General features: G+C 48.5%; 1 protein-coding gene across 7 annotated transcripts in view; it reads left to right on the top strand.

Annotated features, from left to right (window-relative positions):
* The window catches only part of VPS8 (VPS8 subunit of CORVET complex), a 64,043-nt gene extending 41,774 nt beyond the window's left edge, over window positions 1-22,269 (top strand). For 4 of the 7 annotated variants that reach the window (XM_086844349.1, XM_086844352.1, XM_086844353.1 and 1 more), the window contains 11 exons: window positions 775-916; window positions 1,523-1,612; window positions 2,044-2,086; window positions 2,856-2,959; window positions 4,009-4,087; window positions 5,326-5,408; window positions 11,384-11,464; window positions 12,769-12,938; window positions 13,503-13,671; window positions 20,838-20,918; window positions 21,556-22,269. In XM_086844349.1, the coding sequence (XP_086700475.1) occupies window positions 775-916; window positions 1,523-1,612; window positions 2,044-2,086; window positions 2,856-2,959; window positions 4,009-4,087; window positions 5,326-5,408; window positions 11,384-11,464; window positions 12,769-12,938; window positions 13,503-13,671; window positions 20,838-20,918; window positions 21,556-21,699 (1,186 nt within the window). In that variant the 3' untranslated portion in view covers window positions 21,700-22,269. The remainder of the gene's footprint in view (window positions 1-774; window positions 917-1,522; window positions 1,613-2,043; window positions 2,087-2,855; window positions 2,960-4,008; window positions 4,088-5,325; window positions 5,409-11,383; window positions 11,465-12,768; window positions 12,939-13,502; window positions 13,672-20,837; window positions 20,919-21,555) is intronic. The other 3 variants (XM_086844350.1, XM_086844354.1, XM_086844355.1) reach the window with 1 other exon arrangement.
* Window positions 22,270-23,018: the final 749 nt, after the last annotated feature.

Raw genomic sequence — 23,018 nt, 5'->3', positions numbered from 1 at the left:
GGCAGAGAGCTGCTGTTCATTTAAAGGTTGCAGGTGCTGTATCTGACTCCAGGAAAGCATCATCCTTTCCCTCCTCACTCTGAAGTCTCCTCTTTGATGTTGCTCTTTTTAAAAACAAGATCAGTAGGAAACTGTCATGACAAAGGGACATGGGCACTGCTCACAATTCTGTTCTCCCTTCTGTTTCTGCACATGAGAAGTTTCCTTAATAATGAGCCCAGAGATTGAAAAATGGGGATGTTTCTCTAAAGGAAGTATGAGTTCCTTTCTCAGTGAGGTAGATAAAAGGGATGAAACATTAAAATGTGGTAAAGGAAGTCAAAGAAGAATTTCAGGAACAATAAGCAAAAAGCAACAAAACGTTTCCTCAAACACATGCAGAGCTGGTCTGTAGGACACAGGCAACCAGGATCTGAACAGAGCACTGAGACCATAAGGTTTCATTGAGGAAATGAGGCTAACTCTTTGTGCCTCTTTGTCACTGGAGTTGCTGGAGATGGGTGTGTGCTGGTCTCTTTCTTCACAGGGGTCTTTGAGAATTTAATTCGTACTGAGGCATCAGGAAGATGTGTTGTGGAACAAATGGAATGGCTGCTGAGAGACCTCCAGCACCAGTAACTAGTAGAAACAGCATAATTTTCCTCTTAAAGGCAGATTTTTTAACTTCTGTATTAAGGACAAAAGGCAACACACAGCTGAGTAACAAACTATTCTTCCCAGCTAGATTTCTGGGATAGAATTTGATTTTAGTCTCTTGTGCCTGTTTTATTCCAGAGAAGGCATTAACCAAGACCTGCTACACCTCCCACCCTGTATCACTGAGCAGTTTATTGAGCTGCTCTCTCAGTACAGCCCTGACCAGGTTTTGGAGACACTCAAAGTTCTGGAATACTGCAGACTGGAGGAAACCATCCAGGTAGGAAAGAGATGTATGACAACAAGGGCCATGGGATGCATTCAAATCAGGTCCTACCCCTTTAAACTGCTGTAAAGGTACTTTACCTTGGGCCTTGGACTAGTTCCTGAATGCTCTTCCAATCTGTTTCTAGCACTCTGTCCCTCTGAGCTGCTAAACTGCTCTTCTGCAGCACAGTTGGATATATTTAATAGACTAACACTGTGTTGGGTCTCAGGGCTAATAAGAAAGGGCTGGTAGTGCTCTGAAGCTGCTGAGAAACTGCAGAATAGAGGGTGGCTGTATTGCTGCTAATTAATCATGTTGAGGGTATATAAAATCACGGGCCTGGGGTTTTTGGAAAGCAATGCTGCCAAAATCTGCCTAGTGCTGGGAGAGCAACTGTTCCTTCTCTGTGTGGAAATTGTACCAGTAATTTTTGAGCGCTGGTGGTGGCAATAGTGCAAGCTCAGAAATGAAAGGAGATGCAGGAGAGCTACTCAGCCTGGGTAAGGTGCCTGTAGGCACAGGCACTTCCAGCCCTGGCCATCTGCATGGCATTGTAAACAAACATTGGCAGCTTTCTTCAGGCAGACATTTACTGGTTTTTTTTCCCTTTCAACTCAGATAACCCAAAAACATCAGCTCCATGAGGCTTCTTCGTATTTGCTAGAGAAGAAGGGAGATATCCATGGTGCCTTTTTGGTTATGCTTGAGGTACAGTACTCCCAAATCCTGAATGTGGCATTGTTGCCATGCCATGGCATCAGTGTGGTGGCCTGTGCTCAGGTTGGATGTTGTCCTTGTTCCTCAATTTGTTTCCTGCTAGAATCCATGGAAGCATTTGCCTTCTGTCAAATACCAAAAATTTGAGGTGTCTGCATACTCAGAACATCAGTATATTTTTCTGACAAGTCCGCAAATATTTAGAAAATAATAAATGCTGAAATTAGTTTTTCATAGCCAAAATCATCTTTCACCTCCTGCTTTCCTTTTCATATTTGGAAAGACATTTATGCCTTGTTAGTCATGCTGGGGAGGAAAAGGGGGATGAGCCTGTGTAACCACACCTTTGACAAATGTTTCTATCAGGATTCTTGGGAGTAAACTCTCAAGCTGACTGTTCTGTGTCCTCTCTTTTGTTTCAGCGATTGCAGAGCAAGTTGCTGTTGCTTACTCAAGATGATGGAAGTAAGGCTTACTGAGTTAAATTCCATTTTCCATTAAAAACAGATAAACACAAAACTGTGATGTGCTTGTGTCTGCCACCTGGTATAATGAGATTGTTTCAGGTTTCTAGGCATGGTAGTGACACTCTTCATATGGTAGTTATTTGGATGACACTCCCTCACTCTGGTATACTGACCTTGGTAGAGACCTCAAACACCATGAGGGATAGTTTGCATGTGTGTGGTCAGCTGCCCCGTCAGCTTTTCCCATTGGGAACAGTCCTCTCACTGGCTTACCAAACACATTTTCCATGTCAGAATCCATTCAAACTCATTGCTGAGCTTCAGCTGGCATTATATGGGGAACAGTGATGGGAGACAGCTTTTTTGAAAGCAAATTTCTCAGATAAATAAGAATGTTCTGCCCACAGAAAATGAGTGTATGCACAGATGTGCTATTCACTAGCCCAAGGACTCATGGGCACCTAATTAAATGCAGTTGTTGTTACTTAATTTATTCTGTTAGTTGTTACTTAATTTATTCTAAACCACTGCTAAGATCTTCCTTATTTGATTAAATGAAATGTTTTATTGCCCAATTTATTGTGCCATTCAGGAAAAGTGCCAAAAATCAAAACTTTTCTTAATAATGTAGTTGCTTACAGTAGTGGGCAGACTTAGATGAAGAGCATGATTTTATTTTGCAGGATTGATAGTTAACTTACCTAATGAGTGTTAACTTGTCTAATAGTTTTTATAATTGTAATTTGCTTTTTCCCCCTGACACTTAGGCTCAGTTGAACCATCCTTGTTAGAAAACATTGAAGATACTTTAATGAAAACAATTGCTCTTTGCCAGAGGAATTCACATAGTTTAGACCAGCAACAGCGAGAGGTAAGGTAGTCAAAAACGTGTCACCAGAATCAACCAAGGCCTCTGTGTCTCCTGAAGCTTTGCCTCATATGGCTCTTGCTCTCCCCATCCACTGGATACTGCTATGTCCAGGCAGTCACCATGTGGCTCTCCTTGTGTTCTTCCTGTGCTGCTTCAGGGTTTGGAGACATAAGAGTGAAATCCTCACTTGTGAGGTTGAAGCACAAAGCAAAGTTCAGGTCAGAGGGAGGAAGGGATGAGACCAGGGCCTTTCCCCTTTTCCAGATCTGGACAGAAGTTGGGCACAAATGTCAGTCAGACGCTGCAGAGGCACTGTGAGCTCTGAGCCAGCTTCCTGCTGGCACAAAGCTGCTGTTGTTGTCATTGTGGCTGCAGAGCTGTTCACAGCCTCTGAGCTGAGTGTCAGCCTGGGCTCTGAGAGGGGAGGCAAATGCAGCTGCCTTGCGCTCTTGCACAGGGAGCTGGCTTTGCCCATCTCCTCCGACTGAGGTTGTGTTTCCCTTTTGCCCATGTCAGTGACACAAAGGCATCTTTAGTCCTAAGATTCTGCATAATCTATGTAATTTCTGAATTCAGAACAGAGAATGTTGTTTCCATGTCTGAGGAGGTGATATGGCTGGAAGTCAAGAACTCTGATTTCTTCACAAGCACTGCCCAGTGTGAGAGGTGACCTGCTCCATTTCTTCCCTGCAATGGTGTCATTGTACAACAGATAGGAAGAGAATTTAGATGTCTCTTTCCACTTGGGATCCATTTACTGTGCTACCCACTCTGAGCTCTCACTTTGTGTGGGAGTTTGCCTCTCACATGGGGAGACTGAATGAAGCAAGTGAAGCAAACACAGATTGTTGTCACAATTCTAGTGAAGTACTTTTCTCTGAGGTTACTTTATCCTGTTTCAGCTCTGTCCCACAGCAGTTATCAGAAATGCAGTTCTGTTCTCAGAATGTGGAAGTGAGTCTTAGCCAGTGGCTTCTGATGTTGCTCACAGCTCATTTTTAGCACTACCCTGTTCTTACGGGTTCTTTCCTCACATTCCATGATACCAGGCCCTCTGGTTTCCCCTGCTTGAAGCCATGATGTCCCCACAGAAATCCTCTGGTTCATCGCAGTGTCCATTCTCTGAATGTGAGTACTTTGGCATTTGTGACTCCAAACAGTAAAAGTTGTGTGCTGTCTCTCCTCTGATGAATGAATAGAAGTTTTGTTACTCCATTCCTAAATATTCTGCTCCCTGACTGGCAGGGAGCTCAGCTTGGGTGTGTGGTCTGCAGCTGTTGGGTGGATAGGGTTTTTTTCATTTACTTAATTTTGTCCTGTGTGGAAGAGGAAGCCTACCATAGGCTGTGCTAATACGTTGGTTGTATTAAGGATGGTCTCTGAAGTAGCCAAGGTGCACAATGTGTGTACAAGGGCTCCGTAGGTTGTAGTCAGCACTTGGGGAATTCCTGACTTAATACATAGTCATTGTGCATGCCCAGTCCTTTTGTGCACCTCTGCCTGCACCTGTCTGCCATGGATAAAATCAGTGGGACTTGAATACACCAGCTAAATTCTCTACTCCACTTCTGAGTCAACAGCACACCTCGAACAGCAGCCTCCCTTTGTGGGAGAGATAAGAATAGCTAAAAAGGGGCTTAGATGCATTGGTTTTGACAGTCCCCAGCACAGGAAGGACGTGGAGCTGAGGGAGCAAGCCCAGAGGAGGCACCAAGGTGACCAGGGAGATGGAGCAGCTCTGCTGTGAGGAAAGGCTGAGGGAGTTGGGTTAGATGGGATATTGGGAAGAAATTGTTCCCTGTGAGAGAGGTGGGGCCCTGGCACAGATTGCCCAGAGAAGCCTGTGGCTGCCTCATCCCTAGGAGTGTCCAAGGCAAGGTTGGATGAAGCTTGGAGCATCCTGAGGTAGTGGAATGTGTCCCTGCCCATGGCTGGGAGTGGGACTGGATGAGCTTTCAGGTCCTTTCGAATCCAAACTACTCTTGGATTCTCTGAATGTCTTTTGCTCCATCCCAGACCCATGTTGAGGATCTAGGAACAAGTTTCATGCAAAGGTCAGTGCTGGGAAGCTTTAGAGTCTGTAGGCCATAACACAGATAAGGATCCAGATAAGTGAAAAAGTGGGTGTTTACTGCAGGGGATGTGGAAGGGTATACAGAGGTACTGTGTGATCAAAACCTTGTAACACCCTTCATACTGCAAAGAGCTATGTGCTTAGTGCAGTACATGCAGGAGGAAGAACATAAAAGCTATTTCCAAACCAGAAAACATGACCTGAAAGGAAACTTCTCTATCTGTAAGACTGAACCTCTCTTTACTCCTGGAATCCTAATGAACTGTTGTGGCTGTTGTGTTTGACATTCTAGCTTTGAAGAGTTTGACAATGCAAGTGCTGAACAACATGGCTGCATTTATTGCTCTCCCCTCAATCCTGCAGAGGATTCTCCAGGTGAGTTCCTGAAGAGAAGGAAGTTTCACCAAGCTGTGCCACTGGGTTATTGGGAAAAGGTATTCCCAGGTCACTGGAGATCAGATCAGCTGATTGTCTGTTCGGTGTTTCAGTAGAAGTTCTGTTGGTAGAACATAAGGTGTAAAAGCTGATAGAATTATCTAGAGAGATATGTGGGAGAACACAGACCTGTGAGAAGGTAATTGAAGTAATTCCTGCAAACCAAATAAAATTGTACCTCAAAGGTTGCAGTTACTTGGAACTGAAACTTGACAGGTTTAAGGGTAAAGCCACAATGAATTTCCCAAAACTTGGCACTGAGTTTGTTTAAAGCCTTTTAGTTAAGGCTCTAGGATGGACAGTTGTGGAGACGCTACCCAAAGTGTATAGGCTTTGCAGAAAGATCATGATGGGGCCCAAAATGTTATTGATGGTGCAATACTATTTTAGAGATGCAATTAGTGAATAGCAAACTTGCAGAAGAGATGATTTTAGGCAGGCCCTTGGGTTGAGTGATCACAGGCAATTGTAATTTGTTAATTTGCAAAACAGATGAAAGCTGATGTTGGGATTTAATAATAAGCCTTCAGAAATACAGAAAAGGAATTAGAAGAACTGTCAGTGTTGTGGAGTGGAATGATTGACGGGTTGAGACAATGTTGAAACATTGTGCAGGGTTTCTGTTCCAGGTGAGAGAGGAGAAGGGCTTACAGGGTGAACACACACCTGTAGCAACCTCTTGGTTTGATCTTAATATTATGTACAGTCTTGGACTTTGAACAAACTCTTAAGATAGCAAAGCATGTTGCATGAGAGTGGATAATAAGTGTGTTCAGATGAAATGTGGTTTTATCAAAGGAAGTGTCAAGCAAACCTAATGGCTCTTCAATAACTTATTTAGTCTACTTTTAGCTGAGGTATTGGTATAATTTCCTGTTGGGCTTTGTTTGATGTTTAATGTAGGCAGAAAAGGAGGGAGAAGCTGTGAGTGAGTGGGAGGTTGCCAGGGAAGGGAGGCTTCCCTGGGTTGTGCTGAGAACTGTCAGGATGGGGTAGGAGTCAAAGCAGTGACCACTGCAGATAACACAGCTGGGAGGTGTGACAGTGTGGAGGAAGATCTGTTCTCCTTTGGGATGAAAGGAGAGTCTTGTTGATGGCAATCTTCACATATTTAATTCTATTTCTGTTCTGATGGACTCTTTTATCAGCAATAGAAAATCCTTTTCCAGGGGCTGGCACTGATGTCCTGGAGGCAGCAGGGGAGTGAAATGTCTTGGTCTGTTGTAGAGAGAAGTGGTCCGTGTGATGGCTCTGCAGAGGAGGCTGAGGGGATGCTTCATCAGGTGAAGTGCTTTACTGAGGACAGAAATGGGTCAGGCATCACTGAGAGCAGCATGTGCAGCTCTGGTCACTGGGTTTGGAGGCAGGGGGGAACTGCTCCTGGTCATTCCACCTCCTTGGTCAGCCTGACAAATTCAGTCTGACTAAAGAGAGTTTTGGAAAGACAGATTTTTGAACAACTAGAGCAAAAAATGATGTCTTCTTAAGTGCAGAGAAAAGGACTGAATTACAGGTAAAGAGCATTAATATCAGAAGTTCATAAAATGGGGCAGTAATTGGTACCTTGTAGCTGAAAAAGACGTGTAGGAAAAATAACATCATAAAGATCAAGAGAAGATTGTGTGGAAGGGAAGGTGGTGTTGATACACAGGATCTCTAAGTTGACTTGGCATCTTAACACTTACCCTCCGTAGCTTTCACTCACGCCCATGTATTTGCAAACTCCTGAGGTGTGTGGAGTGATGTGACCTGGATTGTTTGTGGGCAGCAGAGAGGGTGTGAGCCCCTTGCTGCATCCTGAGTATCCTCTGACAGATGCCAAGAGCTCAGCTGTGTCCTTCAGAAATTGCTGGCTCTTTTCACCTCTGAAGCTCACTTAAGCCTCTCCCAACTTCTTATCCTCCTCATTAGGAGATGGGCTCTTCTCCTGAGAGCTTGCCTGTGCTGAGTCTCACCAGTCTGCTGCCTTCAGTGCTTGGCACCTCCTCTGTCCTTTGTTACAAGACAAACCCTTCATTGAACCCTTTGCTCTTGTCCTTAACCCCACATTTCCATTCACTCTGCCTTCACACCAACCCTTATTCCTGGGTTGCTGGCACTGCCCTGCTCCAGCTTACTGTTGCCTGTGGGTTTGTGGCTGTGTTTTGTTAAACTCTTGCTCCAGGGCTTGCAGAGGGTGCCTGTGGGAGGTTTCTGTAAAGTTTATTTGAATGCACAGCTTGGCCCTTGGGAGAACTTTGTTTTGAATCTGTCTGGGAAGCTGGTGTTGGGATGGTGATGAGCGGGTCTTACTCTGTGGCCTTGTCATGAGTGCCCAGCTCAAATGTTCAGGGACTCTGAACCCTGGCCCTGCTGGGGATCAGGAAGAAAACTTCCTTAGATCCAAGCAGCAGAGGGCATTGGATTTTTTTGCCTTCTAGTCATCTGCTTCCTTGGGTTATCTGGGAATGCCATATAAGTGCCCTGCAGGGAAGAAACACAACATGGCAGGCATAGGTGGTGCTTTCCCAGACAGGCAGATCCCTGTGTTGTTAGCCCTGACTAGGTGTTCCTTTTGCAGAGCTGTGTAGTTGCTTTTTGAAGCCATGCAAAATTCCAAGCCCTGGTGCCAAACCCTCCTGTCTTGGCTCTGAGCTCTCTGCAGATGTGTTACTGATGTGCCACCTTAACTGTGACCAGAAGGAAATATTGAAACCAGCCTTTCTGGGCCCTGGAGTGCACACAGCCTTTCCCAAGCTCTCCAAATATTTTGATGAAATGCAGAATTATAAGTGGTGCTTGTCTGACAGGGCCCTCAAACGCTGTTCTAGCAGAGCTCAAAGCTTGTTATAGAGTGTAGATATGCTGGAGGTGTGGCTGAGAGGTGGCACAGCTGCCCAGGAATTCACTGGGGGTTTTGTTGGAAGGTGGGTAACATCAGTCAACTGAGGTAGATTATCTTGCCTTTTCTGAAAAGGAATTAGAGTATTCCAATTTTAGCTGACTGGTTTTCTTCCTCTTCTGGGCTTAACTGCTTATAGATTATACCTTATGCATATGTTAACTTTGCAACCAAAGTGTTTGGCCAAAGGGCACCTTGCAAGGGCTGGGGCCAGACCTGCAGCTTTCCCAGAGAACAAGCAGGCTTCTGGCACCTGCCTGTCCCAGCAGCTGGGCTCAGAATTATCTAACCAAAGTCATGTGAAATAACAATTGAGAGATTTGCTGCTGCTCATCCTTTATAGTATTGGGGAGTTACTTATTAACTGGGAAGTCTGAACTAACCGTATTAGGAGAGATACCAGAGGAATCCTCTTGAGCATTAAGGAAAATTCCATGTTATTAAGGATGTGAGTGCTCTCTGAAGAGGGCTGAGGTTGAGTGTTAATTCCCTTACAAAGCTGTAATCCTTCATGAATGTTTTGTAAGCAGATGCAGCTGATGCCTCCTACAAAATGGAGAACTGGAGAAACCAGAAATGTAAAAGGTACTTGTAGGGACCCCAAAGAGGGGAAGGAAGGATTCTCTAAAAACTGTTACAGAGTGAAAGCAGAAAGATCCAGAAAGCTTCTCCTTATATTCTTTTCAGTCCCGCTTAGGGCTTTGGTTGTTTTCATCCTAGTCTGGGAGATGAGCACTGGGATTAGCTGTGTGTGGAGTGGTTGCTCTGGCCCCTTGCAGAGGGGAAAAGCTGAAGTGAAGGGGTTTGCAGAGTGCATTTATCAGCACTGGTAGCAGAGCAAGTGCTATTTCCTGGACCCAGGAAGAAATGGGAAATGGAACAGGCAGAGCGGGCTGAAAGGGCTGCGTGAGCACCTCTGGGCTGTGTGTGGATCCTTGCCAGCTCTTTCCCATCTGTTTGTTGGTGGCAGCCCTGGGCAGCCCGTTTGGCTCTGGCTCCTTGTGCTGATGCCACATTCCCAGGGCAGCACCAGCCTGGGAGCAGCTGCTGGGATCTGTTCCTGGTTGGTGCAGTGCCTGTTTCACTGCATGGGAAGGCACATCCGTGTCTGGAGTATGCCTGAATTCCAAACTGAGACCAATTTTATAAGGTGGAATTAATGAAAGATATTCCTCCATGAAATTAGCTGATCCCACATGGCTTTTGTGGCTGGAAATTTTTTGGGGTCTGAAGCTGCAGTTCAGAAGCATTTTAACTGTCTACAGAAGTGACCTGGGAGCTGTGGGTGTGATGCTGGAGGCAGGCAGTCAGCTCCAGCCCATCACATTGGATGAATCCCACAGGGAATGGCCATGGACTCACTGCTGGCACTGGGCTGCCAGGCTCAGGGTGAGACTTGGCCAGACCATGGGCCTCCTCTGTAAAGAAGAAGGTCCATTTTCTTCCCAGCTGCTGTTATTTTTAGAGATCAAGCATGACTTGAGGAAGAGACAGCAACTGAAAGCCCTCAGACTTGTGTTCTCCCTCTGCAAAGCTGGACGCGGGTCTTTATTCTTCTCTCTTCTTTGCATCTCCTATTCCTCCGCTCTGTGTCCAGACAGGAAACCAGTGGCTTTGAAAATCTCCACTTGCAGCTTAGGAAGTTTGAGTTGCCATATGGAAATTGTGGGACTGGGACAGTTTGTGAGTGACCTGTTGGGCATGTACTTGAGGGCTTTAGAAGAAGAGATGCTGGCTGCCTGCCTAACTGCTCTGTGCTCTGGATCACATTGCTGCTGTCTGGAAATCCCAGTTGACTTCCTAATCCCTTCAGTGACTCAGTGCAATGCCCTTCCTGTGCTGTGCTGCTAAATGGTGCAGGAAGAACGGAACCATGTTCAGGCTGTGCTGTTTACCCGGCAGAAAAGGAGCCTGTGCAGCACATCCAGCTCTTCATGCTTCATCCAGTATGCTTCAAATCTTGGTTTTGACTCAGTGCTGTTATTCAGGGCTGCTTTTATTTAGGTTTGAGCATTGGATTTCTGCCTGTTACACTTCCCATGAGGGCTGTTGTTCAAGAGTTCCTTGACTTGCTTTCTGTAGCTTTGGTGATCTCTCAGGGTGTCATGCAGTGTAGCCTCCATGCTGCTTTAGTTGTCTTTGTCAGCTGGCTTTGTCACTCTCAATTCTTCTTGCCCAGTCCCAGCATGGAATCAGCCTTGCTCTTACTCCTTCTCTCATTCATCTTATCCAGAGCTTATTTATCCCATTCCTGTTCCTTTGTCCATTGTGTCCCCACCATTTTTCTGCTCTCTGGGTTAGTTGACTTTTCACATCTTGCTGGTCTGTTTTTGCCAGTTCAATTCAGTTTTGTTGCCCCTTCCACCAGACAGCTTCTCTCAGCTTCCTGATGCTTCAGAGGGTGCCAGGATGGATGTGCAGGGCTGTTTGGGCTGGAGCAGGCTGGAGGAAGGGGGACATGCACAGATTGATGACCTGAACCACAGCCCTGTGCTTCTGCTGCTGGAACATGGCAATAGAGCTGCTCAGGGCATGTGAAAATCAGCCCTGCAGCACCAGGAGAGCCCCTGGGCCCTGTTCCCCCTGCCAGCTGGGCTGTGGGCTCAGCAATGACTGGGGTGTGCTCTTCCAGCCTGCAGATGAGGGTCTGGGATGAGCCTGGGGATGAGGCACCACTGTCTGGACAAGAGCACAGGGCAGTGGCAGGGCTGAGAGCTGGCTGGCCATGCTGTTCCCTTCAGTATTCCTCAAATGTACTCTCCAGTCACCTCCTGCAGCTCCTGAATGGAGTTTCCAGTTTTGACCCAGGCACACTAATTTATACTGATGTTGTTATCTACTGAGTTTTGCTAATTACTGATTTTTCCCACCAGTATGTGGGATTATTCTGCTGTCCCTGTGCGTGTGCAGCATATTTAACTCCGCACTTGTAGCTTCCATTTGCAGTTCCATTCCAGAGGAAAAAAAAGACCTAAAAAGAATCAGAATTGTCATATCCTGTGATTCAACTGCAGCTTTGCATTTCTACATACAGGATCCAGTTTATGGAAAAGGGAAACTTGGAGAAATTCAAGGGCTTGTTCTGGGAATGCTCGACACTTTTAACTATGAGCAAGTAAGTTGCCTGTGTTTCTGTTCTGTCCACTGCTGCATGCAGAATTATTTTAGCTGCCTGGCCTACTGCTCTCTCTCATTTCTGTCTGCAGGACAAAGTCAACAGACATGTGAGTGATTTCTGTGTGATTGGGGGATGGGAAGGGTGTTTGGTTTGCTCACAGATTGCAAGTGAAGGGATTGACAGGTACATGGTGAACACCTCTGCAGCTCAGTTCTGTGTTAAATGTACCAGAAGGATAAACATCTGCTTTTTCTCCAGCTCATCCTGCAGTTAGGGATTCAAAGGCACAAACCTGATATATTTTCTTTTTATATGCAGTTTTAAATAACAGATTTTTAAATTAGGCTGGTTTTACACTTCCAAGTGATAATGCTGCACTTCCTTTGTGACCTGGTGAGATTTCCTCTTAGTCCAGTCCCAAATCCCAGGCAGTCTCCACACTTCAGCAGTTTTCTGAAACTCCTTTCTCCCTAAACAGGATGCACAGTGTTCCACCAAGCCCCTCTCCCCCATCATGAGGCAGTGCCATCCCAGCTGCTGCTCAGGGCAGGCTGCCAGGCACCAGCAGCCAATGCAGAGACACAATGGGAAATAGCTTTGTTGTGGAGGCTGAGCACCAGGGGCTTTTATCTGTGTTTGGGTTCTTGCAGAAGGTCTGGGCAGCTCCTGCCCCCTGTCCCTGCCTGGCAGCTCTGAGACAGGCTGTGTCCCCAAATGGGATCCTCTGGTGCAGCCTTTTGCAGCTGCTGCTGTGGAGCATGGATGGATCAGGGAGCAGAGCCCCTGTGCCTGAGAGAAACTGGATACTGGAAACTCAGGGTGGTTCTTTGGGCTCTTTGAAAATGAGCATCTATTAGGAAGGACAAGCAGATGAGCAATTGAGTGGATTTTTAAAAGACTTTAATTGCCATAGTGCATTTGAGCTTTGATTTTTATTAGCACGTTTCCCTTAACATGGGGATATAAGCAGTATAAGCTTGCCAGGTAGAAGGGAAAAAAAAGGAGGTTTGAAGTGGAAGATGACAAGATGAGCCTGCCATGCCTCTCTTTATGCTCTTGGGCAAAAGTCAATACAGGACTCGTCTATTTGAGAGTGCAGAGGAATTGCTCCATTATCGTGTGATGAAAAGATACATGTTTTGAGGTCAGTGGATAGAAAGTATAGGAGGAGAAGGGATTTTATTGGGTTGTTTCTGCTCTTAGTAAGCTAAGCTGCTTGTTCTGAAGAACTGCTTGGCAGGGAGTTTCTGCAGTCTGGAGGTGACAAGACTGACCTACTCTGTGTGTTGTCTTCCCCACAGACCCTTCTAGAGACAACCACGAGCCTTTTAAACCACGATCTTCACTGGTCCCTGTGTAACCTGAGAGCCTCTGTCACCAGAGGCCTTACCCCAAAGCAGGATTACTGCTGCATCTGTCTCCAGCAGTATAAAAGAAGGCAAGAAACTGCTGATGAAATCATTGTTTTCAGGTAAAGTTAAGAGGTGGGGTTGCAGCTTCGATCATGTTAATAGTTTAGAAGGGGAAACAAATCTACTTGCTTGAGTAATGATCTGTATTCCTGGGAGCACATCTCCCTGCTGTCTTGCACTGTGAGAGGGCTGGCTAATCACACCCATCAGAGCCTGCTTTGCATGCAGCCAGCTCTGCCTGGCTGGGAGGAATTGCCTCCCAGCTCAGGAGCTGGCTGTCAGTTTTCTGTCCCCTCTCCCAGCAGTGTGCTTTGGGCACTGCAACACCTGGGCTCATTTGTGTATTTGTACATCTTGGATTTGCCACAGCCCTGGCATCTCCCATGTGCTGTCTGTGCCCAGGTGTCTGTAAAATGAGGTGAAATCTTTGTTACCTTGGTGTTACAGTCTGTAGCAGTATCAGCAAATGGGCACCCAGTGTTGATTCTGTGAGTCTGGAAATCAACAGGAGGGTGAGGATACACTGCTGATCTGCTGATTCCCAGATACAGCCCCTTCCCCTCCACCGTGCAGAGCTCAGGAGGTGCTGCCCTGCTTCTCAGCACTGACTTCTCTCTCCCCAGCTGTGGCCATTTGTACCACTCACTGTGCCTGCTGAGCAAGGAGTGTGGGGTGGTCACCAAGGGCCTTATGAGGTGGATGTGCTACAAATGCAACTCGAGCAACAAGGGAGGGAAGCTGAGTGAGAACTTCTCAGAGCTGAAAAAAGGGACTGCAGCATCCCTGGCACAGGTAGGTTTTGTGAGGTGGTTTCTTGTCAGGTAAACTTTCATCATCACTTCGTTCTCTGTCTGTCTATGCTTCCAGACAAGACTCTGATCAGTTCCTGTCACACTCTCAGCAGCTAATTGGTCACTTTTCTGAATGTTTATTTTGGTGGGGGTACAACTCTGGAAGTCATGGAAATCTGTTCATCCAGAAAGTCTAGGAGCTTGTGTAAGGGGCAGCTGGATGCTTGCAGCTGCTTGTGTGGACAATTCCTGTCACATTATTTTTAGGTATGTTTTGTATAAAACTTAGATTGAAAGCTGGCACATTCCTTGTGACTGGATTGTGGAACCTCTGTTCCACCTTCCTAGCAGATAATCTGGCTCTGGATAAAAGGTCTGGGATTGATTTGACTCATTAAGTGCTTGCACAGTATTTTAAGAAGCTTGAGTGTAACCAAGATTGATGCAGCTGGATTTGGGTAAGAGAACAGAGAATTAATTTCTATTTATTGTCAGTATTCATGCACTAAAGTTTCATCATCACTAATTGAAACTGGAGTACAGCCTCAAATATACATGGAGCTGTCTTTTCCCTGGGCTGGTGCTGTGGATGGTAAGCCCCCATGGCAGGGGGTTTGTTGGGTTGTCTTAAGGGATGTTGCATTTGGGCAGCTGAGCTCTGCTGCTCTGTATTCCAGTGGCCCCTGGGTGAGGATTTATTCCCAGCTGCCTTGGGGTACTTTGGGCATTTGTCACCGTAGGGATGTGCACAGAGCAGCATTTTCACTCCTGGAGTCAGAATAATTCAATCTTGGAGTATGTTTTTATAGTAGTACTTTGGTTTTGTTCTAGCAGATTATTTCAATTGCTGCCAAACCCATCCCAACCAAAAGCTGGCTAAGGACCTTGGTCAGCTGCTGCACTCACAGGAGAGGCTTCCTGCTTGAGGGAGATGTGGGGAAAGGGAATCTTGCAGGCCTGTGTGGAGCACCCTGCAGTCTCTGCAGTCAAGGCTGTGTTAGTCTTTGATTAGGTGACAGCAGCAAAGCTTTCCCAGGAGCTTGGAAATTGAGCGTGGTCCAACCAGGCTGAGCAGTGTGTGTGTCCTGTCCTGCTGCAGTGGGATGTGGGCAATGCATCTGAGGCTGGGAAGGTTCAGCAGCCCCACATCTCACCCTGCCCCAAAGGAGTGGGCGTAAATGGGAGTGACTGGCTGAGGTGTAGCTTAAAAACTAAAGGCAGAATTAAGTACTAAAACTTTATTCAGCATTCAAGTGCCTGACACTTGATTCCAATGCTTTATAAACTGGGTTATCCCTGGGTTACTCTTGGGCAGTCAGTTAAGGAGCCCCTGTGGCTCCCCTTTGACATCAGCCTGATTTACCCTGTAGAGAAAGAAGGGGAAAATGTTCCACATGCCATGGCAGTGATTGGAGTAAGGAGCAGAAGGTGCTTCCTTCTATTTAACTGATGAAGCTGAAGGGCTGGCTGGGACTCAGGGCCTAAAGGGAGATGTGGAGAGACTGGATGGGGAAGGTTTACACCATGGATCATCTAGTGCTAGCTGGAAAGTGTCCATCCCAGGCCATCCCAGTGCAGGATGGTGCCCTGCTGCTTCTCTGCTGCTGTCACGTGTTCTTGGCAGGGAAGTCACAGCATCCTGTGCTCCAAACACACAGCCTGGCCCTGGGCTGGGTTCAGCAGAGCCCCAGCACTGCTTGGGCCCCCAGCTCCTCCTCCCTGTGTCCCAGATCCTCTCCAAGTCTGTGATGTTCCTCACATACCGAAATTACAATATTTAACTGTTGTACTCACATGTGATCAAACTGTTGCGCAGTCACATCTTAAAAAAGCTGAGTATATTTAGACTTGGCAGTAGACTGGAGAATCTCCAGCTCCTGCAGGAAATTAGTTTGCTGAACAATCACTGCTCAGCAGTGTTAATTAACCCTGGGGAGGGGTAACAATTCCTCTGGCCCTGCATGGGCTGTTACAGAGTGGACTTTCTGTGCTGGGGTAATGCTGGGAATGCCAACTGGGGGAGATGGGGCTTCTCTGTGTCCTCTCTTGACTCTGTTGGCCCTGGTCAGACCCAGAGCTCTGGGTTGAACAAGCTACTCTGGCTCCACAGCTGGTGTTTGTGAGCAGGAAATCCTGAGTGAGGTCCTGCTAACAATGTTTCCCAGCCCTGCCCTCCTGAGAGTTAGATCTGGGGCTTCCAGGCCCTTCTGCACAGAGATCTGCAGAGGGAGGGTGATTGGTTCCAGCCCTGTCCTCCCTTGATCCCAGAGAGCAAACTCCAGAGCTTCTGGACCTCTTCTGCACAGAGATCTGTGGGGAGGGTGTTTCCCTGTAGCCCCTTTGAAGACCCTGAAAGCTTATTCCTCTCTTGGCAAAATCTTATATGGTGATCTTCAGCTGAGGTATTTATTTTCTTAGGAAGCCTTGAATTAGGAGTAGTCATACTGAGAAATGCCACTGAGCATCTGGAGTGCATTTCACAGCACTAATTCTGCCCTGCCCAGGCAAAGGCTGTCAGTTTGAATCGTGCAGTGTGGCTGAGATGTGTATGTGAAGCGACAGCCCAACAGACAGCGCTTCCTCTGCCCTGTGCTCTGTGTGTGATGCTGGGGCCATTCCCTGAAACTGGGGAGATGGAGAGATGCCACAAGCCAGCACTGACCCATTATGGGGTCAGTGACAGCATGGATTTAAGTGAAACCTGGCTGGGATGAGGGCTTGGTACACTCTGCCCCAGCCAAGGGGAACAGAAAGAAGGGCACAGGGGATTTTCTTTCTTCTGATTCTGCTACCAAAAGTTTGTGCTTTCTGTGTTACCCCTGAGCCTCACTGGCTTCCCAAGGCTAATCCTCTGGGGCTGGACGATCATCTGTCCTGCCCTCCCTACCTTGGAGCATACACCCTAATGAGAGTTAAAAGAAATGGACGCTTGTTTTGATGGCATGTCTCTAATCCGCTTGCAGAGCTGTGTGTTTGTTGTGGTGTGTGGAGCTCACTGAGGCGTGGGGGTGAGGGCTCAGCAGCTGGGCCACTGCCTGCATACCTGCAGGAAAGGCTCCGGGTGGCTCAGGCACCGATTCCCAAAACTCACTTGCCTCATTTCAATGAGAAAATGTTTTCCATTTATTCTGCCAGCCTATGCACTGGAGATCAGGGAGAGGAAGAGTCTTGGCTGCTGGGCCATAAGCTCTGCCATGAACCTCTGAGCTGCCATGCTCTGGTTATTCCGTGCCCGAGGAGTTCCAAGCATGCTGTTGTTGGAGCTGTCCAGATGGTAGATATGTTTTATTCAGGAGTTTAATCCTGTCAAGTCACGACAGGACGGACAATGGACTTGATCCATAGTTAATCCAGTTTGTCAGGCTCTACCTTTGGGCTTTGTCCTGCAGTTTTCCCGTGTCCCTCCCTATGACAGACTTCCAGAGCCTTGGGAACAACTCCCACGTGTGAGAGGCTGGGTACCACATCCTTCATGTGACCCTAAAGGTCCCTCTGTACTACGTGCTTTCTGTTGGGCAACAGTGAAGGTTTAGGATGGGTTTTTTCACCTAAACTTACTTTAGAGCTCAACAGATGTTACACTACCTCCATCCATCAGGAGAGAGCCAGTGTTACTGTTTTCAGGGTAACAGTGACCATCAGTTATGAAATTCAGCAATATAAAAAACTTCCAAGGGGTTTGTAACTTTGAAAATATCCATATGTGATCCCCACCCCCAGTAACACCATAGAGATAATTAGTGTTTTACACAGTTCAGGCCTCTGAACTCTCCGATGCAGGTGCTGAGCTCAGCCCAAACACAGGCCTATTGGGCATCATCTTTCACATGTAGTCTGTGTGCTGCCATGCTTCCGTCGGAGCCTGCTGGATGAGAAATGAACACCCTGTCTGCTGGGCCATGGTGTCCAGTGTGGATGTGTGGGGGTTGTGTTTGTCTAATTAACTCTGGGCAGGGTTATTGCTCCTTTGGCTGAAGGCATCAGTAGCAGTCCAAGGGAATATCCCAGCAGAGCCTGGTGTAGGCAGGAGCAGCTGCCCCAGAGTGTGAGTGGGAGCACAGGAATGTGCCTGTGTGCTTCCCTGTCTAACACAGAGTGCCCTCCTCTCCCCATCACTGCAGTCTCACGTGGCTGCAGCACTGACTCGGTCAGAGCACAAACAGACCTGTGCTCTCCCAGGCCCTGCTCCCAGGCTTGCTCCTCAAGTTCAGCTAAGTTCAGCTGGAAATAAGAGACATCTTTCCCCTGGTGCTGCCGAGGAGTGAGAGGCCAGGGCTGTGTGACAGACTGCCTGCTGGGGAGGCTGCTCTGCCCCGGCCACTCGGGGCTGTTGGCTGCCTCCAACGGGGAGCAGGCAGGGCTCACCTGCTGCCAGGCCAGGGGTGTGCTACCACAGGTGAGCTTCTGGAGGCTCTGGGACTGTCCCAGCGCACCTTTGCCCAGGACCTGCCAGGCTGTTCCCTATCCCAGAGTCTCCCTGGCAGGGGCTCTGCAGAGCTTGGCAGCAGCAGCAGAACACTGCTGTTCTCACAGGGACATCCTGAGGTTTCCCTGAAGTTCCTTAACAGTTCAGTAATGTCACTGTCATTGTAGTGACTTTGGGTCTCAGCCTGCCTTGCTCTCTCTTTGGTTGATTGTTCCAGGTTCCTGGGAGCACCCTAAGAACAGCAGGGCCTTTTCTGACAGAGGAGAGGCAGATTACTTAATTTAACATTAATTGTCTGGGTTTTCATTAAAGACCTGGATTTGGGTACCTGTTTGTAAGGCTGATGAGCCATGGTGAAGCAGGGGAGGAAGACCAAGGGTGGGCTTGGTGTCCACTGTCTGTGGGCTCAGCTCTGTAAATGGGAATGTGGAGGGGGTTGTCTTTGTACCTAGGAATCCCAAAACTTTCCCCAGGACTTCTGGCTGAATCTCTGTGTTAAGGGAGCAGCCCCTGGGGCAGTGGGGTACTCTGAAGCTCTAACTGATGCAGCTATATCTTTTGTGGAAGGAATGGCAGCTCTGGGATGGGTCTCTTGGCATGACGGTGCCTCTGCTCAAACTGTTGGGATCTGCTTTGCTTTAAGCACTGGCTGATGATGGAGTTTGTAGCTGTTAAATTGAAGATAATTGCAAGCTTGGGAGGGCTGTGTGGTGACTACCAGAGGGGGTGGAATACGTGCAAGAAAAAGATGCAATAGAGATTAGCATTACTGGTGGGATCTAGGAGAGCTGGAAAATGAAAAAAGCCTTTTTCCTTCCTCCTGGCCAAGATTCTCAGAAGATGAATTGCCTTTCTGAGGTTCTGTATCTTGTCTGAGGCCTTTCTTAGGGGGTGTGGGGATATGGCTGGAAATGGGTTGGAGGTGCTGAAGGGTCAATCTCAGAGCTGGCCAGCCCTGGAGACAGAGGCTGTGATGTGGGGTGAGCCCAGCACCTTCCACTGACACCTGAGTGCTACTGCTGGACCCCGGGAGCCTCCCGTGGCTCCTGGAGGGAAACATGCCTTTAGTGACATGGTTGAAAAAGGAAGAGGCCTGACAGCAGTTGTTTCCATGACAACAGAAAGAATTGCCTGCAATATTTCAGCTCATCAGCTTGGGAGCAGCCTGATTGATAGTTACGTACGCATGGTAGGGAGAGAGCAGGAGAGGGGAGGCCAATTATATTGCATTTTCCTTGCCCTTGAATGCTTGTGGCCACAGGAAGTGTGGAGGGAAGTTTTTTCTTGCTTTTTGCATTTTCTAAGTGAGGATGACCTGTGTGTCCCTGGGAAGCACTGGTACAACCTGCTGGCTGTGAGTCCCTGACCCTCCCTGTCCCAGGCTCCCAGGCTCAAAGCCTATGCCAGGTATGCAGAGAATGAGGACATCTGGCTCTCTGACTGGCAAATAGTTATTTACACTACAGAGAATATCCTGGAGGAGAAGGAGAGAGTTTGACTAATGTTTCCAGCATAAGTGATCTGCACTCAGGACATTCCTCTCTTCACAGACTAATGATCAAAGGCAAGATGTGCATGTTTTTTGGGATGGTCTCAGAACTATCCAGGCTTCAGGAAATCCATGGGGACTTCAGTGTATCTCCCATTGCCAGAGAGCTTAAAATCAGTGCAGCTTCAGTCAGTACCCACTGACAGGTAGCATTTTTGGTTAGTAGCCCCTGGGAAATGTATTTTGGAGAAGATATTTGAATGTTCCCTTAAAAATAGATCCCCAGAGACAACAGATGCCAGCCTGCTGCTCACGAGGGAGGCTGTTCTTCTGGCTTCTGTTGGGGTTTCTTGATGATGCTTTTGCTTTGCAATATGAGCAGAAGCATTCAAAATAGAAACACTGTGGTGTGATAAATGAAAGAAACCTACAAGAATCTGTGATGCTTTGTCATCTCTCCCTGGGACCTGTAAATGGTGCCATTTACAGCACTTTGAATGTGTGCAGCCCTCTGCCTTAGTGTTCTTGGTGCAGCTCTGGGCCCTCTCTTTGCTTGCACCTGCAGCTTCTCCTCTTTACTGGGGTACACTTGGCCTTGTACCCCACAGCTGGCCACAGGCTTGGGGATGTGGCTGCCACTGCTGTGACTCACCTTGCCTCCCCCTTTCCACCACTCATTTCCCAGCTTTCAGTCTGTAACACCCCACTAGAGTACCAGATAGGACCTCCTGATGCCATCATAGGATGCCAGTAGTAGTTACTAGTCATTGTCAGAGTCATGGGGTGGCAGGCACAGACAGCCCCTGTCCCCTGGCAGGGTTCCTGTGCCACCATGTCAGGCTAGGCAGGGTTGGGACACGGGAAGGGGCTGGGGGAAGCTGCTGCTGCCGCCTGGGAAGGAGCCTGGGGAGGCTGATTGGCCATAGAGGCCCATTACTTCTCTTCCCAGCCAGCTGTGAGCCAGTTTTCCCCTGCCTTTTTTCCTTCCTCAGAGGTATCACAGTACCGTCAGTCTCTGCCATCAGGGACAGAGCCCAGCAAGAACTCGCTGTGGATGCAGGGGTGTAACTGTCCTGTAATTTTTTTTCCCCCAAACCTGGGCTGCACATAGTGGCTTCATGGCAAGGGAAAGATGGCTAAAAAGACCTCCCAAACAAGTTGTGGACCAAATGCACCCAGCCCAGGAATTAATTTCTCTGTGTAGGAACTGCCTGCTCTGCATGGTTTCTGTAACTTTCTTACTCTTTCTCAGATGAGCTCAGAGTCTGTGTTGGATCCTCAGCAAATCCAAGCTTTTGACCAGCTCTGCCGACTGAACCGAGGCACCTCCCGAGTATGTACCCCCTGTTTTCCTTCTGCTTTTAAACTGATGGTGGGCATTTTTCATGTTGCCAAGCCAGACATTGGCACTGGCAAACGAGGGCTCTGGCTTTTCTCTGGTGTTTGGTCTAGTGCTGGCACTTGGCTGTGGCACACTACAAGGCAGCCATGCTGCGGAAATGACTAGCAGGGAAACCATGGGAATGCCTCTGGCTTTGGGGCTGGGTCCATGGGGTGATCCTTTGTGGATTTGTAACTACGCTCCCCCGTAGACACTGTAGCTCCTGTAGTCACTGGGAACACTCCCTCCTCCTACGACCCTGCTGTCCCAAGGAGAGCACAGCTCCTTCTGGCCCTGGCATTTCTCCTGTGCCTCCTGCCTCTTTTGGCTTTGGTTGTTGGCACTTTCAGTTATTTCTGGGTTTGTTTTTCAATTATGTGACTTCAGAGCAACCTAAAGACCCCGGGAGAGTTGTTCAGTTGAGGACTGGTGACCTGCACGGAGCTCCATAGGGTCCCTCAATGTCACGCATGCCCTTGGCTTTACCTGGGTTCAGGTTTCTCTCGCTGCAGCAGGGACACAGTGACGCCCTGGGCTCTCTGTACCCTGCAGAACGCTCCCAAGGTGACCAGGGTTTTTTTCCTTGCAGCTGGCTCTCCTGACGGAGCTGGCACGTGGGGGTGACAAGCACGGGCTGCTCAGTGTTTCCCACGGGGACCCAGCCACCAGCAGCGTCTTCCAGAATGAGAACTTCCAGCTACACCTGACTCCCCCTCCGCTGGCTGAAGAGTAGTGCTCCTGCCCTGGCCAGGCCAGGGCTGCTCCCAGGACATGGTGCTAGGAAGCCTTCCCACCACAACACAGGATTTTCCCCTGCACCACCTTTCCCAGAACCTGCTGTGCTGAGCCTTGCTGGGCACTGGTGGGTCATAGCTGGACAATACCCCAGCTCTGCTTTGGCAGTCCTGGGGCAGCTGGGCTGGAAGCTGGAACTCTGGGACAAACCCCAGCATGCTGAGGCACAGGAAGGGCTTCCTGTGCTCACCCTGGGGCTCGTGGCAGCAGCAGGAACTTTTCCAAGTAACCAAACCAGCTCTGCCCCACTGGAGGAGCCTGTCCTGTGCCCAGCGGCCTGGTGTCCCTGTGCTGGTTCTGTGGCTGGGGGCCACACCTGAGTTCTGCGTTCTGCTAAAAGCAGATGTTCTGGTAAGGCCTTGCCCTGCTGTCTCATGGCAAGTCATGGGGTCTGAGGGCACAGAATGGGCAAAGCTGGACAAGGCTGAAGAATGCAGGAAATAGCACCTGTGTAAGCAAACTGACCTGCACATGTTCTGCCTACCTATTAAAGAGGCCCTTGGCTGAACTTCCCCGTGTGCCCTGTGCATTTCTGTGAGTGGGCTGCTGGTAAAAGACACATCTTCTGCCTGTGGGTGAAACTTAAACCTCCTCTCTCACCTTGTTGTACCTGTGTTGGGGGTAGGAGGAGTGTGTGTAAAAAAGGTGTCTCAGGCCGTTGGGGGCTGCAAGGGGTAGAGGGTGTGTGTGATGGGCACTGATGGTCACAGACCCTTTAGCACTTTGCTGTCAGCACCAGTGTTGGTGGGGTTTCTGTGCTGTCACACACACTCCTCTTCCCCGTGCTCACTTTAGCACTGGCACTTGGGTGTTTTGAGGTACCCTCGGGCTCCCAGCTGCTCCCAGAGCACAGCACCAGGTGTTCTGCACACGGAACTCCTCTGGTTGATCTGTGCAGAGCTCATATGGAATGGCAGGAATATGGAGCAGCACAGCTGCCTTCAAGGAACACAGAAGCACCAGGTGTTGTGCAGAGCTCACCTGGGCAGTGCCAGTGCCCTGGGGCCCATGTGCTTACCTCCTGCCCATGAGCAGAACTGCCATGGAATGTGTGCAGCCTGCAGCCACACCTGAGCACAGGTAAGTCAGGGAGTTGAATATGGCCGCACATCAATTGGGGCAGCTCCATCCAGCTGCGTCAGAGCTGGGCCTTGAGGCTGCCCACCAGCCCCAGCACTTACCAGGGCCTGCTGTGCTGCCCTGGTTATTCCCTTTGCCAGGCTCTGAGGGTGTGCCAGGGGCTGCCATCTGAAGCTG

The sequence above is a fragment of the Cyanistes caeruleus genome, chromosome 10 (assembly GCF_971803275.1).
Source record: "Cyanistes caeruleus chromosome 10, bCyaCae1.hap1.1, whole genome shotgun sequence".
Lineage (NCBI taxonomy): Eukaryota > Metazoa > Chordata > Aves > Passeriformes > Paridae > Cyanistes > Cyanistes caeruleus.
This window is presented reverse-complemented; position numbering and strand designations above follow the sequence as displayed.